The 17709-nt window shown below is 39.6% G+C and overlaps 1 protein-coding gene across 1 annotated transcript; it reads right to left on the reverse strand.

Annotated features, from left to right (window-relative positions):
• Window positions 1–92: 92 nt before the first annotated feature.
• Window positions 93–15820, reverse strand: jam3a (junctional adhesion molecule 3a). The gene is made up of 9 exons (XM_089013634.1): window positions 15733–15820; window positions 6640–6711; window positions 6435–6548; window positions 6136–6288; window positions 4703–4905; window positions 3182–3281; window positions 2469–2598; window positions 2310–2361; window positions 93–1125 (listed from the first exon to the last, which is right to left on the reverse strand). The coding sequence occupies exons 1-9, from the start codon at window positions 15779–15781 to the stop codon at window positions 1090–1092; spliced, it is 909 nt and encodes a 302-aa protein (XP_088869760.1). The 5' UTR covers window positions 15782–15820; the 3' UTR covers window positions 93–1089.
• Window positions 15821–17709: the final 1889 nt, after the last annotated feature.

Here is a 17709-nt window from a genome sequence, read left to right on the forward strand (position 1 = left end):
TATCCACTCGTAAGCCAAGGTATCACTGTATTATGATGATAAAATCGTAGCAAAAAGAACACACAGGTCTTCAGGGGTGAACAATTCAAATGTATTTTATTCATAACAAAAATCAACAATGAACAGTGGGCATTTAACAACAGTTCCTGAGTTTTTACAAAAATCATGAACACATGAAACAGCACTGGACAGTAACTACTGTACTGTAAAATTACCATTTTAAACAGCATATTGCCTTCTATACAATAAGGTACCGGGAGGGAAAAAAAAAGAAAATTTGCGCATTTATGTTTACAATACTGATGCAAAACTGGACAATATGTCCAATATCTACAACCCCCCCCCCCCCCCCAAAAAAAAAAAAAAAAAAGTAGTAACACACAGAAGGTCACTTATACACTAACAGCACTCTAAATGTCATACATTGCCACTTTTTAATAGTTCAGTACTGAATTTGCAGCAAAGTGGGATAGATATTATATAGTATTCAAATCCATTGGGTAACTTGGACATGTAAAGTTATCAATTGTAACTACTCTATGCTCAAGGCAGGATAAATTGTGCCTCATGCTATTTGATATCCTCAGTTTTCAGTCTGCCTATTTATTGCCTATACAGCTACGGTATGCACAACTACCTTTCAACTTTTGGCCACTTGGAAGAAGAAGAAGAAGAAAAGAAATAACACAATGTTGCTAACATGAAACCACAGTTGTGCAAAACAAGTGCAACGTATTTGTTAAAAAAAAAAGTTACAAAAGAGAATTTGTTCAAAAATTGGTGATGTTTTGCCAATTTATTCCTTGTCATCATTTAGCGAAATGTCACAGCTTAGGGAATGACTTTACTGTCTAGTAGAAATCTGCGTCAAATAAAAAAATAAACTCTACAAGTGAGAGGGTGACAATGAAAAGGATGAGTGTTATAAAATTTGTCAATGCTATAAAAACATGAGCTAGTGCCATAAAACCATACTGAACATTACTTTGGCAAGTTGTTTTGATTTTGATGTGCATCAGAGAAATACAGTGTGCCATGTTACACTTCCAATGTCATCACCAGAGCCATCATTGTTACTCCTCACTGGGCTCAAATGATGAAAGATGACTTATGGCGGAAGTGTCCCTGTAGGTAAAAAAAAAAAACACAAACTGTAGCTTTACATGAGACATATTATGGGCTTCTTACCCATAATTTCAAACAATGGTGTGTGCAGCATAGAAACAATGCCAAGTTGTAGTAGATCACAGGTGTCAAAGTCAAGGCCCGCGGGCCAAATCCGGCCCGCCACATCATTTTTATTCGGCCCGCGAAAGCAAATCAAACTTGTTAAATTCCATGATGATTGCTAAAATCGGAGCCAAAATTTCATATTTTTGGATGTCAACCACAATAAAAGTCATTATTCTTGACTTCAGATTTGAAAACGAGTTATTCATTAATTTGCTGTGTGCTCTATATGTAATATTTGAAGGGATTTAAACATTCTAATGGGTTCCCCAAATTCATAACGGCCCTCGAGAGGAAACCATAACTACAATGTGGCCCGCGGCAAAAAATGACTTTGACACCCATGCAGTAGATTAAGACCCTTATTTCCTTGTGGATAACTCATAAAAACATCTGAGGATAGACAGACTCTCCCCATTTTACGAACTATATTTAGTATGGAATATGTTTAAAGGACAACCGACGCCTCCGGACAAGTTGTGTCTATAATTTGTAAAATGACTTCAAATGACTTCTACTGAGCATATTTTACAAAGATTCCACCGCATATACAGTAAAGTCTCGTTATATCGATATTCAAGGGAGTCCGAAAAAATATCGATATAACCGGGACTATCGATATATCCGACCCTGTTTGCATGTAATTTTCTCCGTGCGTGCATAGAAATAGTATCGATATAACCGGGACTATCGATATAACCGATATCGATATAACGAGACTTTACTGTAGCTATATTTTACGTTTTAAGACTCACGCTGAATATTCAGGAAGTCTTGTTTTCGAGTTGATGACGATGCCTGACGTGACGTCACGTCAGGATCGCCCCTGACCCGACAAAGCGACACAATGCACTTTGTTTGGTCTGTCTAACATGGACAAAAAAGCAAAATGCTGCCCCCTCGTGGAAGGGAAAAACATTGTCAGAGGTCTGACTAGGAAACCAAAACCCCGAACGAATTCGAGAATGGCACTCTACGTCACATTTTCAATTCCCGAATAAATTTGTGAATGGCAGTGAATGAGTTAAAAAGTACAATACATCCCCACCTTAAACTCTCGCATATGCTATATTTCGTACCTCATCTGCATCGCCATATTCGACAGCATTGTTCTGCGCTGGCCAACTGAATCTGTAGTAGAAGAAGACACAATGAATGCATTATGTTGTCAACGCAGGTGTCAATAAATGTATTACTATTTGTATGTATTACTGTATGTATTACTATTTGATACTCACTCGTTTTCATTGTGTCCCTTTTTCGAGGAGAAGGCGCGTGAAACGCAATGCCAAATGCAGCCGATCACAAAGATGGCCGCTATCACACCTCCGACAGATTTGAGGACGATGTCGAGGATATCGACGTCATCTACAGGAAAAAAAAAAAGGTAAATACTCTACGTTCATATCTTATAACATGTCCCAATATTCAAATAATTAACTATGCACAGTAGCTGAACAAAATAATATTTTAATGCACTCATTTATGTCACTGTCACATGTTTTTTTTTTTACTTTGGTGGTAGTTTTGTGGAGCTGTTGTGATATAGTTGTCATATTGTTACGGATAACATAAGGCACACCTGTGCAATAATCATGCTGTCTCATCAGTTGCGATCGCTTAATTTAAGTTATTTTTCACTCGTTCACTGCCATTCCCGAATTCATTCGCTAATTGAAACTATGACGTAGAGCGCAACTCCCGGATTAATTTGCATTTTTTTTTTTTTTTTTTTTTTTTTTTTGCTCGGGTGCCGATAAAGCGCTGGCTAGACCTCTGGCAATGTTTTCCCCATCCACAAGGGGGCAGCATTTCCCTTTTATTCCATGTTAGCGCAATCTTCATCCAGAATGTCACATTTTATAACCGTTCACGTACTCAAAGGCAAAAAAAAAAAAAAAAATGTCGTCATTGTTGTCAAAAGTGCGCACGCAATCATCATGTCACTCACAGACTTCCATCCACTGAGAGGAACATTGCGCGTAGCCGGCGTCGTTCTTGGCCTGGCAGTAGTACTCCCCCGCGTCCTCTTTCCTCACTCTGCGGAATTTCTGAGGGGAATGGTCAAGTCAGTCTTGTGACAGTGCACAGTCGGCAAATATGAAAAGATGTCTCTCTGTTTTATGACAAACAAATACAGAAAGGTCTTAGACGTGTTTTTGTTTTGTTTGCGCTGAATGGACAAAAGTACTTGAACGTGTCATATTTAGGGTAAGGTAAATTGTCTTCCTGTTAGGTTAAGGTGGTAGGGAGTCACATCATGGATGTGCAAGTCATAAGCAATTACTAATCTACTGTAGGGAAATAATAATAATAATAATAATAATAATAATAATAATAATAATAATAATAATAATAATAATAATAATAATAATAATAATAATAATTTCCCAATTTTACAGCAAATTTCCGCATTGTGGGACGAATAAAGGTTTTCTGATTCTGAATAATAATAATAATAATAATAATAATAATAATAATATGTTTTTTTCTACTTCTTTCATTCCTTTCATAACTTTGCTGCTGGGAAATGTGCATTTCTCCAGTGCAAGACTAATAAAGGTCCAATCCAATGATGATGATGATGATGATAATAATAATAATAATAATAATAATAATAATAATAATAATAATAATACGTTTTTTTCTACTTCTTTCATTCCTTTCATAACTATGCTGGGGGGAAATGTACATTTCTCCACTGCGAGACTAATAAAGGTCCAATCCAGTAATAATAATAATAATAATAATAATAATAATAATAATAATAATAATTTCCCAATTTTACAGCAAATTTCCGCATTGTGGGACGATTAAAGGTTTTCTGATTCTGAATAATAATAATAATAATAATAATAATAATAATAATAATAATAATAATAATAATAATAATTAACAACTTTTTTTCGATTTCTTTCATTACTTTCATAACTTTGCTGCTGGGAAATGTACATTTCTCCACTGTGAGACTAATAATAACTAATAATAATAATAACACTAATATTTTTTCTACTTCTTTCATTCCTTTCATAACTATGCTGCGGGGAAATGTACATTTCTCCACTGCGAGACTAATAAAGGTCCAATCCAGTAATAATAATAATAATCATAATAAATGTTTTTCTACTTCTTTTATTCCTTTCATAACTTTGCTGCTGGGAAATGTACATTTCTCCACTGCGAGACTAATAAAGTTCCAATCCAGTAATTATAATAATAATAATAATAATAATAATAACTTTTTTTTCCATTTCTTTCATTACTTTCATATCTTTGCTGCTGGGAAATGTACATTTCTCCACTGCGAGACTAATAATAATAAATAATAATAATAATAATAATAATAATAATAATAATAAATTTAAAAAAATAATAAAGCTAGAGCTAATCCAATAATAATAATAATAACAACACATTTTATTTCTAAGCGCTCAAATTGTCTCTTTATTCACCTACTGATGTGATATCATACCAGGCTTCCGGTGTCGGCGTTAATGGTGTACGTAGCATTGATAAACTTGGGAGTGTTCTTGGGATCTTGGGGAAGTTCCTCGTTGTTTTGGAACCAGCTGTAGACTGGTGCCGGGAAGCCTTCATTCTCCAGACACCGGAGTTCAGTCGACGTGCCCACCGTGACCGCCTCGGGCACGCTGCACCGGGGCACCACTGGTTTCACTGTGCACAACAACATTTGTTTCCTATTAATTTGACCTGAAGATAGATTGACCTTTTTCTAATCAAGTTTAGAACTAAGAGGAGAAAAGGGGTACTTCGGGTAGCATGAAGAAAGGGACTGACTAGTACTGAAACAATGGTAAAAATGGGGCTGTTTTGGGATTGTGCTTGCAGATGTAGTCCTAAAGATATATTTTTATCATACCCCCTCCCCCCCCCCCATTTTTTTCTGACTGTCCATTCAAAAAATACAGTAAGTTATGACTGGAGCAATAGGAGGTTAAATTGAGTGGATGTCGTAAATTATTGTACAGCAGGGGTGTCAAAGTCATTTTTTGCCGCGGGCCACATTGTATTTATGGTTTCCTCTCGAGGGCCGTTCTGAATTTGGGGAACCCGTTAGAATGTTTAAATCCCTTCAAATATTACATATAGAGCACACAGCAAATTATTGAATAACTCGTTTTCAAATCTGAAGTCAAGAATAATGACTTTTATTGTGGTTGGCATCCAAAAATATGGCATTTTGGCTCAGATTTTAGCAATCATCATGGAATTTAACAAGTTTGATTTGCTTTCGCGGGCCGAAAAAAAATGATGTGGCGGGCCGGATTTGGCCCGCGGGCCGTGACTTTGACACCTGTGTTGTACAGAGTGAATGGAAAGACTACTTATGTGCAGTCAGGTGTATAGTCTTTAGTTGAAGCTTCTTGACATTTGAGGAACAAGCAAAAACCTTCATGGTTGGCAAGCGTCCGTCACGTTTATAGCAGTTTTGAAGAAAAGAATCGACTCATCTTCACCTCCGTCATACATCTCTGTAAGCTCTCAGTCGTACAGGAGTCGTCCATCGATGAAAAGGTTTCTTCAGTTTCATCTTGGATAAGAAGCGAAACGTCCGACACCTTCAAGAAGGACAGATGACGTCTGAAGAAACCTTTTCATCGATGGACCACTCCTGTACGACTGAGAGCTTACACAGACGTATCATTAAGAAAGGCCAGTCAGTTATTTCCTGGCTAACGGTACCCTCTTGTGGACTTGTAGTAAATCACTATTTTGAGTCTGGATTGATTCAGGCATAGCACTACTGCAGGCCTAGCGATGAAATCCACGGCCCGCCTCTGGTGTGTGTATATTTTCCATATTGTGATGTCACGATTCCACACATTTAAGAACAATTAGCTCACAAGTCATATTTGGGGTCTAGGCTGCTATTTGGTCGCACACCTCTTACTGCGAGACTAATCAGAATCTCATCAAAGTCCCTCTGATCGTCGATGGCGGCCACCTCGCAGCGATACTCTGCGGTATCTGAGCGAGTGGCGTTGTAGATCAGAATGTTGGCGGGCTCTCTGAGCTGTGCCCTGTTCTCCAAGTCGCCTTTGAAGGAAAGAAAGGAAAAAAAAAAAACTTTACAATGGCTGATTGAAACACACAGCGGGACTCGGGTCAGGATGCAAACGGAATTGAAAGTAGAGTTCTCTCAGAGCGCCATTCATTCTCCTTCGCTTGCCTTGTCAATTTACCTGCTATCTTTCTTTGGAAGTAAACATAGCTCGGAATGCCATTTCTAATCTTCTTCCACTCAATCCTCGGGTTGTTGGTGGAGATGGACTCTATTAAGCAGGTCAGCTCGACGGCTGCGTAGGAGAAGGGAGTAGAAATAGCGAAATGCAAATGAGGAAAGTGAAAGAAAAGCTACTTTTGCGAAAATACATCGCGGCAACTTACGCTCAAATTCATTTGCCCAAACGATCTTGTCTGTGGTTCGGAGGATTACTGCGAGCGATGATGGGATGTGGCCTGTGGAAAGACAGACGAAGAAGAAAAAAAAAAAACACTTAATGCTGAGTCACCCTGATGGAGTTTTCATTAGCAGACATTAGCAGCTGAGCAACTCGCTTTATAAACAGCGGATTATCATGATAAACACACACACACAAACTATCTACGGCGAGAAGTATTCAACGCTTCCTATTTCTATCCAAGAAGATTAACCCCCGAAACCGAGTGAGCTGCACACACCTCATCACATCCACCACGCCGTTGGCATCCATTTATGTTAGTTAATTGGATAATAATGCGGATGGCAGGGTGGGTCGCGAAAGGGGAAGCGCCGAATGTTCAATTGCCGCTCATAAAAACATGACGATACGGGCCACCGGGCCATAAATATTCCGGTGGCGATAGCCTTTTTTTATTGTTCTGGCTTTTCTCCAAAAGCAGGCTAGAGGTTAGAGTGCTGCCTTAGGAGCTTTACGGGTACTATACATTCTTTTTTCAATTTATTAGATATGGATACAGACGCACTCATAGGCACCATTGAGGAACTATATCAAAATGTAGTCACTGTGTTCAGCATCAGGGGAGGAGCAACATTTTCAAAATAGATATTAGTAATAATAATAATAATAATAATATATTTCATTTTTAAGCGCCTTTCGAAACTCTCAAGCTCAATTTACAGTCACAGGATAAGTTCTTCAGTGGGTGAGCAGCGGCAGCCACACGCGCCAGCGTTCACTCAACCTGGAAGTAACTCAAATAAAAGCTAGCTAATCGGTAGCCAATAGATAGCTAAAAGATAGATAGATAGCTAAAAGATAACTAGCTAGACAGATAACCGATAGCTAGCTAAAAGATAGCTAGCTAGAAAGATAGCCGATAGATAGCTAAAAGATAGCTAGCTTGCCAGATAGCAGATAGCTAGCTAGACAGATAGCCGATAGATAGCTAAAAGATAGCTAGCTAGCCAGATAGCAGCTAGCTAGCCAGACAGATAGCCGATAGATAGCTAAAAGATAGCTAGCTAGACAGATAGCCGATCGATAGCTAAAAGATAGCTAGCTAGACAGATAGCCGATCGATAGCTAAAAGAGCTAGCTAACCAGCCAGCTGGACAGCTAGCGAGCCAGCTAATAAATAATAATGCATTTCATTTATAAGCGCCTTTCAAAACTTTCAAGGTCACTTTACAGTCACAAATAGCAAATAGATAGCAAATAGCTAGCTAGCTAACTAATAGCACACCTCAACATTGGTGACTTTACTTGATTACAATCTAATTTTTTTGTGAGAAAATAAAACACAAATACAACCAAAAAAAAACAAGGCTCGTGAAAGCACTTGATGACGGGCTGCTTACTCGGGCGCCATCTTGTACTTCTTTATAAAAATAATCCATTTCATTTCTAAGCGCCTTTCAAAACTCTCAAGGCAGCCACACACGCCAGCGTTCACTCACCCCGGAAATTACTCAGACAGAAAGCTAGCTAGCAAGCTAATAGATAGCTAATAGCTAGCTAGCTAGTAAGCTAGCGAGCTATATAGCTAATAGATATACAGATAGATAGCTTGCTAGCCAGATAGAAAGCTAGCTAACCACCCAGCTAGACAGCTAGCGAGCCAGCTATATAGCTAGCTAACCAGTTAATAAATAACAATACATTTCATTTATAAGCGCCTTTCAAAACTCTCACGGTCACTTTACAGTCACAAATAGCAAATAGATAGCAAATAGCGAGCTAATAGCATACCTCAATCTTGGTGACTTTACTTCATTACAATGTAATATTTTTTTCCAATTATCAATAATTTAATTTACTCTTTCACAAGCTCTCAACGGACATACCCGATTAGCCTTTCTGGCAATGTCAAGTGCGCTTCATTGCTGCAATCCAGAGAACGTGAGTCACATGTGTCGAATAACAAAACATTACAAATCCATAAATGTCATGTTTTTCTTCTCAACCTTGCGAAAGGGCCTCAGTGAGACGGTTGGGGATCGAGTTAATCTGGAGGACAACAACATCTCATATCTTTCCAGCCGCTTTACTGCAAAGCCATAATGCTACACCTTTGGACCGTCCACGGCGGGCGGACGGAGCTGTTAAAGGACAACCGGCATCACTTTTTTGTTTCCTAACTGACATCAGAAAAACGTTTTATAGCATCTAAAATACCCAAAACACGCAGTATGATATTTTTAGTCAAATGCAAAACACAATAAAAATGACGTAAAGTGTCCAAAATCTGAAAAAAAAATTAACCCGGAAGTGGCCAGTTTCAGAAGGTCCCGCCCTCTTGTTCGTGGCGTCACCCCAAGACGTCTTGCCTTGCTCGAGAATCAAAACAATGGCTTCAGATTCAGAGAATATGCTTTCTTGTTACTCATCCTGTTATGAATATGATTCAAATAGTTCTGAAGAGGAAAGCATACATGTTTGCTATCGATTAAAGAAGTACTTCCGTGCCATTTTGAGGCAATAGGGGGGGAAATGTAGCACTGAAAAAGAGGCAGAAAATGGCGACAAAGCTCCGTGTAAGGAATTAATCAGCCCGTTTCCACAGGCTGATTAATTCCTTACACGGAGCTTTGTCGTCCTCTTCTGCCTCTTTTTGGTGCAACACGAAGTTTTCAGACCAAACAAGTACAGCAAAATGCATTGACGGACTGCTACAATGTGTCCTTTTTTTTGGTCAGGGATGTTCCTTCAGTGACGTAGGGTGAGGAGTCATCACCAACTCAAAAACAAGACTTCCGGAATATTCAGTGCGAGTCTTAAATCATAAAATATAGCTATATGCGGTCGAATCTTTGTAAAATACGCTCAGTCGAAGTCATTTGAAGCCATTTTACAAATTATGGACACAATTTGTCCGGAGACGTCTGTTGTCCTTTAAGGGATAATCCACAAGTTACGAGAGGGATTGTTTTGCTGGACACGCTCGCCGTTGTGTCTCTCAGGATTTCCAGTCACAGCTGGAAGTAAAAATAGCTCTCGCCCGCCACCACCGCGTTCAGGGTGGGAAATGTCAAGAGAGGGAAGACAGAAGCCGAATACCTCGGAGTCACGTCTCATTTGCGCTCCGCGGCACGTTGATACGTCTTGATGTTGGGGCAGGAGGCGCGTTTTCAGGACGCTCGCAGGCCCCATGTGTCTTTGCCAGCATGTTGGCGGTGTCCCGCTTCGAGGCGAGGGGAGCGATGCCGTGTGGTAGTGAGCTGCTTTGAATAAAGACCTCTAAATTAGTCAGAAAGCTTGCAGGGGGGGAGGGAACAAGGAAAGGAGGGATGTCTTGTAGTGTGCCGGGCTTTTATTTGTCTTAATTTCAGCCTCCATTTTGATGCCTTTTATCCGACCCCCTCGCCAAAGTGGGAATGCAGATTCCTTCATGACCCACCAGGGGGGTCGTGAAGTCCCATTTGTGCACTGCTATTAGCGACATGAGAATCTCCAGCGTAGACAATAACAGACCCAGTGGATAAGGGTAACAATTCATCACGGCAATGTTTTTAATGGGCCACCATTTTGGTTCAGTGTGGTTAAATAACAACAAAATTAAACTACTATAAGATTAAAGGACGACCGTCGTCGCCGGACAAGTTGTGTCCATAATTTGTAAAATGACTTCAAATGACTTCTACTGAGCGTATTTTACAAAGATTCCACCGCATATAGCTATATTTTACGTTTTAAGACTCGTGCAGAATATTCCGGAAGTCTTGTTTTTAAATTGATGACGATGCCTGACGTGACGTCACCGAGGGAACGCTCCTGACCGAGAAAGCGACACACAATTCATTTTGGGTACTTTTTTTCTTCTGTGTTGATTGCGAAATTAGAAGGAAAACTACATAAATAACGCGATGGTGAATCGTTGTGTGTTGCACCAAGACTACTATTTGATACTAGTTGACACAAATTCCCAGCAGACAAATCAGCCCATTTCCAAGGGAGCATGGGCGCCATCTTGTGCATTTTCTAGGTCGCTACATTGGAGTCCAGACGGCTCGAACTGATACAGAAGGACTTATTTAATCGATTGCAAACATTTATGCTTTCCTCTTCAGAACTATTTTAATCGTATTCAGAACTGGATGAGTAACAACAAAGCATTTTCTTCGAATCTGAACTCTCTGAAGCCATTGTTTTGATTCTGGTGCAAGGCAGTGTGTGACCAATAGTGACATCACGAACAAGGGGGCGGGACTTTCTGAATCTGCCCAGTTCCGAGCTCATTTTGTGGCAGTTTTGAGACACTTTAATAAGTCATTTTTATTGGTGTTTTCCATTTGACTAAAAATATCCGCCTGCGTGTTTTGGGTATTTTAGATGCTATAAAACGTTTTTCTGATGTCAGTTAGGAAACAAAAAAATGGTGTCGGTTGTCCTTTAATGGTGCACTACTGCAGTATCTAAAAGTATATAAAACAAATTTGTTGATTTATATTTTGTCCGTACCCCTACAATGTTGACGCATCAGGCTACTTGGGGTGGGCGGGGAGAGAAATTGGCATTTACTTAAATAACACAGATGGCTTTGAGGAGTCCAGTCATGCAAGCCCAGTTTAAATCATAAGAGTTACTGTATGTTCCGTGTGCCCCGGGACAAACAAGAATGATGATTAAATATGCAGCACATTTAAGCACGGTTAAGTAATTTGCGCTTCTGCCTTTTTTTTTTTTTTTTTTTTTTTGCGGCGCCCACACTTTTAGTTTATTGCTCGCAATCTGCATACATTTCAAACATGAAGGTTTTTACCTGCACGGAAAAGCTGACATGATAATTGTTTAACTCATTCACTGACAGACAATGTGTAAAAAATATGTCCATTCCAGTGCCAGGGTTTTTGTCATTTTCACTCAAATTGCAGGACCCACTGAATATTCATTTTTACACCATTTTTTTGGAATCCGTTGTCATTTTTTGGGGAATTGTAAAGCATGACATGGAGTGCCATGACCGAATTTGTTTGGGTTTTGTTTTTTTCTTGCGCGGGGGTGCATTTGAAGCTTCGGTCAGACCTCTGGCAATGTTTTTTTCCCTTCCACAAGGGGGCAGCATTTGCGTTTTGTACAGCCACCCCCATTTCAAGCTCAGATAACTCCAGACCCATATAACTTATGAATTAACATTTTTTTTTTCTGATGAAAGAAGAGCCTGTAAGGTTTCTTACGCTGCATTGAATGTTTATGTAGTCGTAAAACTCAATATCCCTGCAATTTGAGTGAAAATGACAAAAACCCTGGCACTGGAGTGGACACATTTTTTGCATATCGTCTGGCAGTGAATGCATTAAAGACACTATTGTCATCAATGACATGGGAGTCAAACGCCTGTCCCCGATCGTCCTCCATAGAATGTAGGCCGTGGGAAACAACAAGACAATGTAACACTAAATGCTAAGAGGACCCGAGAATAAAAGCACACATGCCACAATGGCGTCTGTGGCACAATGTGGGTCATCGTCAGGACAATATTGGTGAACACCGACAATAATCTCAGCCATGTCTTAAAGGACAACCCACGCCGGACAAGTTGTGTCCATAATTTGTACAATCACTTGAAATGACTCCTACTGAGCGTATTTTACTAAGATTCCATGGCATATATATAGCTATATTTTACGTTTTAAGACTCGTACTGAATATTCATCAAGTCTTTTTTTCGAGTTGGTGACGATGCCTGACGTGACGTCACGGAAGGAACGCCCCTGACCGAGAAAGCGACACACAATGCATTTTGGGTTCTTTGTTTGGTCTGAAAATTTCGTGTTAATCCATTTTGATGGCGAAATTAGAAGGAAAACACATAAATAACGCGATGGTGAATCATTGTGTTGCACCAAGACTACAATTCGATACTAGTTGACACAAATTCCCAGCAGACAAATCAGCCCATTTCCAATGGAGCTTGGGCGCCATCTTGTGCATTTTCTGGGATGCTACATTGGAGTCCTGACGGCTCAAATTGATACGGGCCGACTTCTTCAATTGACTGCAAACATGTATGCTTTCCTCTTCAGAACTATTTGAATCTGTGTCTTTGTTTTGTCATATTGTCATATTATTTGTTATTGAGTTTTTTTTTGTTCTTTTGACTTCAAGACGGCGCCGCGAGAGTGGCTGCCTTTCCAGCAGCTCATGTATTTCATTTTTCTACTTTCATTCCTTTCATCACTTTGCTGCTGTGAAATGTAAATTTCTCCACTGTGAGACTAATAAAGGCATATCCAATCCAATCCAATCCATCCAATCCAATCATATTCATAAGTGGATGAGTAACAAGAAAGCATCTTCTCCGCATCTGAAGCCATTGTTTTGATTATCGAGCAAGGCAAGACGTCCTGGCGTGACGTCACGAACAAGGGGGCGGGACCTTCTGAAACTGGCCACTTCCTGTTTCAATTTTTTTGCAGTTTCAACACACTTTAATTCATTTTTATTGGTGTTTTTCATTTGACTAAAAATATCAGCCTGTGTGTTTTGGGTATTTTAGATGCTATAAAACGTTTTTCTGATGTTAGTTAGGAAACAAAAAAAATGGTGTCGGTTGTCCTTTAATCTCAGCGTTCTTCCATTCTGTCTGCGTATGGGGCTTTAATAGTCCCGTCCCGCCATCCTTTTACGCGCCAAAATATGAACGCATCTATAAAAAGACACTTTCCCAGACATTCCTGTACAGCCTCTGCAAAAATGCTGCAAGCGACCGGACCGCTGGGATCCTCTGTGTAAAAACAACAAGTGGAGTTTAGACCGGGAGCATGTTGCTTTCTCATCTCCCTCGAGAATTTCAAGCAAGTGTTACCCAACAGATTTTATTCTGCAATAATGCAAGACTCTGTTGAAACAATTAAATCATTTATAAGGAGTAAATGAAACCCTTTTTTTTTTCATCCTCATGGGGGATGACTTCACAATTAACACATTCGCTGCCATTCCCAAATTTATGCGGGAATTGAAAAGTGTGACGTGGAGTGCAAATTCCCGAATTTGTCCAGGTTCTGTTTTTTTTTCCTGGTTTGGGTGCCGATAAAGTGCCAGACAGACCTCTGGCAATGTTTTTCCCTTCCACGAGGGGGCAGCATTTCCCTCATTTTCCATGTTAGTGCTTCAGCTGTTGTTATATATCAATCAATGTATTTATTTAATAATATATGTAATTTGTAGCAATATACGTATTTTATTTAAACATGCGTGTTGCTGCCACTGCTCACCCACAGAAAAAAATATCCTGTGACTGTAAAGTGTCCTTGAGAGTTTTGAAAGGCGCTTATAAATGAAATGTATTATTATTATTATAAGATAGATAGCCACATAGCGAGCAGGATGGATGGATGGATAGATGGATGGATGAATAGAAGAGGGATGGATGGATGAATGGATGGATGGATATAGATGGATAGAAGAGGGATGGAGGGATGAATGGATGGATGGATAGAAGAGGGATGGATGGATAGAAGAGTGATGGATGGATAGAAGAGGGATGGAGGGATGAATGGATGGATGGATGGATGGATAGAAGAGGGATGGATGGATGAATGGATGGATGGATAGATGGATAGAAGAGGGATGGATGGAGAGAAGAGGAATGGATGGATGGATAGAAGAGGGATGGAGGGATGAATGGATGGATGGATAGAAGAGGGATGGATGGATAGAAGAGGGATGGATGGATAGAAGAGGGATGAATCGATGGATGGATTGATCGATCGATGGATGGATTGATCGATGGATGGATGGATCAATAGATGATGGATGGATGGATCAATAGATCGATGGATGGATGGATCGATCGATGGATGGATTGATCAATGGATGGATGGATCAATAGATGATGGATGGATGGATCAATAGATCGATGGATGGATCGATCGATCAATGGATGGATCGATCGATCAATGGATGGATTGATCGATGGATGGATCGATCTATCGATAGATCTATCACTCATTACAAATTAACATTTCTTTTAAAAGGTATAAATGGAGTTTTTAGATGGATAGATAGATAACTTTGAGTATGCATATGTCACGTTAAATCTTTTCCCCATTCCATAAAACAAGTCACTTAAATAAATGTAATTGAGGGAATGCATCATGTGCGTCATCCAATGCTTACAAATGCCACAAACTGCATTGAACAATTCATCTGCATAACTCCCCAGCTAAAACTACCTGAAGGGTGCGAGTGAGGAGGAGTCTGATAAATGAAATTCCACCTGTCAGCATGTTGATTCACACCTGGGTTAGGAGTTCAAACCTCATGGATGCAATATAGCGTTTATAGACACCAGCCAACACAGCTTCTTCTCAGCAAGGTGACCGCGCACACACACACACACACACACACACACACACACACACACACACACACACACACACACATCATCACAACCCCAGCTGCATCCATCAGCCAGAATGCTTTATCTTGGCGTGGTTGATGAGCCAAGATATCACTGTAGTTGCTAAATGTGGGGGTGTATGGCTGAAAGTGTTTTTTTTTTGCTGTCACAGTATAAATTGAGTACGAGTCTAAACAGGAATTAAAACTAAACTTTCAGACTACCAGTGAAGATGTTTTTTTTTTTTTTTTTTTTTTGCATTTCAACCAACGCTACAGCATCGACTGTCGAAGAATTCAATTCCCATGTGGAATTCTCGCATTATTTCTTTCGATTTTTCAATTGCATTTATTGTTGTGCTTCGTTCTGTACGTAACAGTCCAACAAAAAAAGCACCACGTCCTTAACTCCCCGTCCGGAATATTTAATTTCTCGCACACGCTGCCATGATTTACAATAGTAGTGAAGCGAAGCAGCGTGGACGCACTACTTACACATGAAAGCACGCACGACAAGACAAAGTGATGCCGCATCACAAAGCAGATGTTGTCCTCCTGTTTTTAGCCATCACGACCGACATGGTAGCTGACCAATAACTACGTCACGTGTTATATTTATAACACGAATACTAGTAGAATACGAGCGTCCGTAAAGGCGTCACGCGCGTATATACTGTATAGCTTCTGGTCTTCTTACCGAGGCTGGTGCACAACACACAACACGCTATCAGTCGCACAATCGCCATCTTGCAGCGTCTCGTTTGTCGTTCGCGTTTGCAACACACGCTCGCCACCTCGCAGAAGGTACAAAGAGGACAAGGGGGGGGGGGGGACACAGAAAGAGAGAAAGAGAGAGCGACTGAGAGAACTAGTGGATGTTGCCATCGACCAGTTTCCATAGCTACATAATCACGTCAACCCTGCATTTGGTCTCACAGGCTACAAAGTCGGCAATATACGTATATTCATCCTGATTACAGTGGGACCTTGGTTTACTAACGTAATTGGCTCCCAGACAGAGTGTGTATCCCAAAAAATAATTTCCCATAGGAAACCATTAAAATGAGAATAATCCGTTCCCATAAAACATAATTCTCTACTTTCTAATTTTCTAAGCCTTAAAACTACACAAAATATACCTTATTTTATGTATAATAAATGTGCTATAGTATTATTATGAAAGAAATACACTGTACTGTACAATAAAGTCATTTTATTTACCTTTATGATGGTCGTTAATGGCTTGATGGAATGGAGTGTCCGGTTTCATCAGCATTAAACACTTGATGAGGAACGTAGCCTTCTTCTTTCACCATCTTGAAGAATGATCCCTTGTAGGTGCTCTCTCCCTTGTAGGGCGGGGTATAGAGTTAATAACCAAGAGTTATTAACAATAACAATAATAATATACAAGCACAAATAAATTTACATTAAAATGATCACAGTAGGAATATTCTCACATTAAAATCGTGACAGGTGGCTAACATTTGAGGAATTTTATCAAACAAATGCACTTTGTATGAGCACATTAAAGACCAGTAAAATGCACCAACATACGTATACGACACATGCACGCACTCCTTACAAATTAACATTTATTTTAAAATGTATACATGGAGTTTTTTTAGGGAAAGTGACATAGTTCGAAATTACGGTAATTTTGACCCATGGACTGCTTTCAAATTTCAGTCTGTGTGAGCTGATTGATGGATACTGTTAACTGAAATGTGTGAACCAATTGGGAGGATCGTTTTCTTGAACAGAGGATGTAGCAAAACTCATTTTTTTTTGTCAGTGTACGAATGGAAATCACAACACGAAGCTTCAATTACTCTAACTCAGGGGTGTCAAAGTCATTTTTTGCCGCGGGCCACATTGTAGTTATGGTTTCCTCTCGAGGGCCGTTATGAATTTGGGGAACCCATTAGAATGTTTAAATCCCTTCAAATATTACATATAGAGCACACAGCAAATTAATGAATAACTCGTTTTCAAATCTGAAGTCAAGAATAATGACTTTTATTGTGGTTGACATCCAAAAATATGACATTTTGGCTCAGATTTTAGCAATCATCATGGAATTTAACAAGTTTGATTTGCTTTCGCGGGCCGAAAAAAATGATGTGGTGGGCCGGATTTGGCCCGCGGGCCTTGACTTTGACACCTGTAATCTAACTGCTCTGATTAGTAATCTATTAACACCAACACTAATTGGGACGAGCCACGAACCGTTTTCTTTTTTGCGAACGTTGTCTGCTAGCATAGTGTTTCTTTCTCGATGCTGATATGAATCGATCATTTCGTCATTTCGTTTTCAGTTGTGTTGTCAAACACATCGTAATTATGCATTAAGTATTTTATACCTATAAGACTACAGTGAGGGCTAAATTACACAAACGCACTGAGTGGAAGACGGACAGGAAATGCACGTTCATCACTTTTGACTATGTGAAGAACACAGCAGTAACCATTGAAAACAGTAATTCACAATTATATAATAAAAAATAGAATGAACTTACACATAAAATCGATATTTTGTAATTCCCCTGAATGGGGATTTTCGTGACTTAATTGTATTTTACTTTTGTAAATGATATTTCTGACTTTGAAATTGTGGTAAATCAAATTTGTATTAGCTGACCGCTAGGTGGCGATATGAACCAAGGCTTCCCTG

The sequence above is a fragment of the Hippocampus bargibanti genome, linkage group LG14 (genome assembly GCF_051943395.1).
Source record: "Hippocampus bargibanti isolate YZ-2025 linkage group LG14, ASM5194339v1, whole genome shotgun sequence".
NCBI classification, from domain to species: Eukaryota; Metazoa; Chordata; class Actinopteri; order Syngnathiformes; family Syngnathidae; genus Hippocampus; species Hippocampus bargibanti.

What these genes read in the sequence shown, in the direction of transcription:
- jam3a (XM_089013634.1), bottom strand. Translation starts at nt 15,781, where the DNA reads ATGGCGATTGTGCGACTGATAGCGTGTTGTGTGTTGTGCACCAGCCTC. An exon ending in TTGGGCAAATGAATTTGAGC is followed by an intron (nt 6,549 to 6,639) that starts GTAAGTTGCCGC and finishes TCTCCTACGCAG; the next exon opens with CCGTCGAGCTGACCTGCTTA. An exon ending in ACGCCGACACCGGAAGCCTG is followed by an intron (nt 3,282 to 4,702) that starts GTATGATATCAC and finishes CATTCCCCTCAG; the next exon opens with AAATTCCGCAGAGTGAGGAA.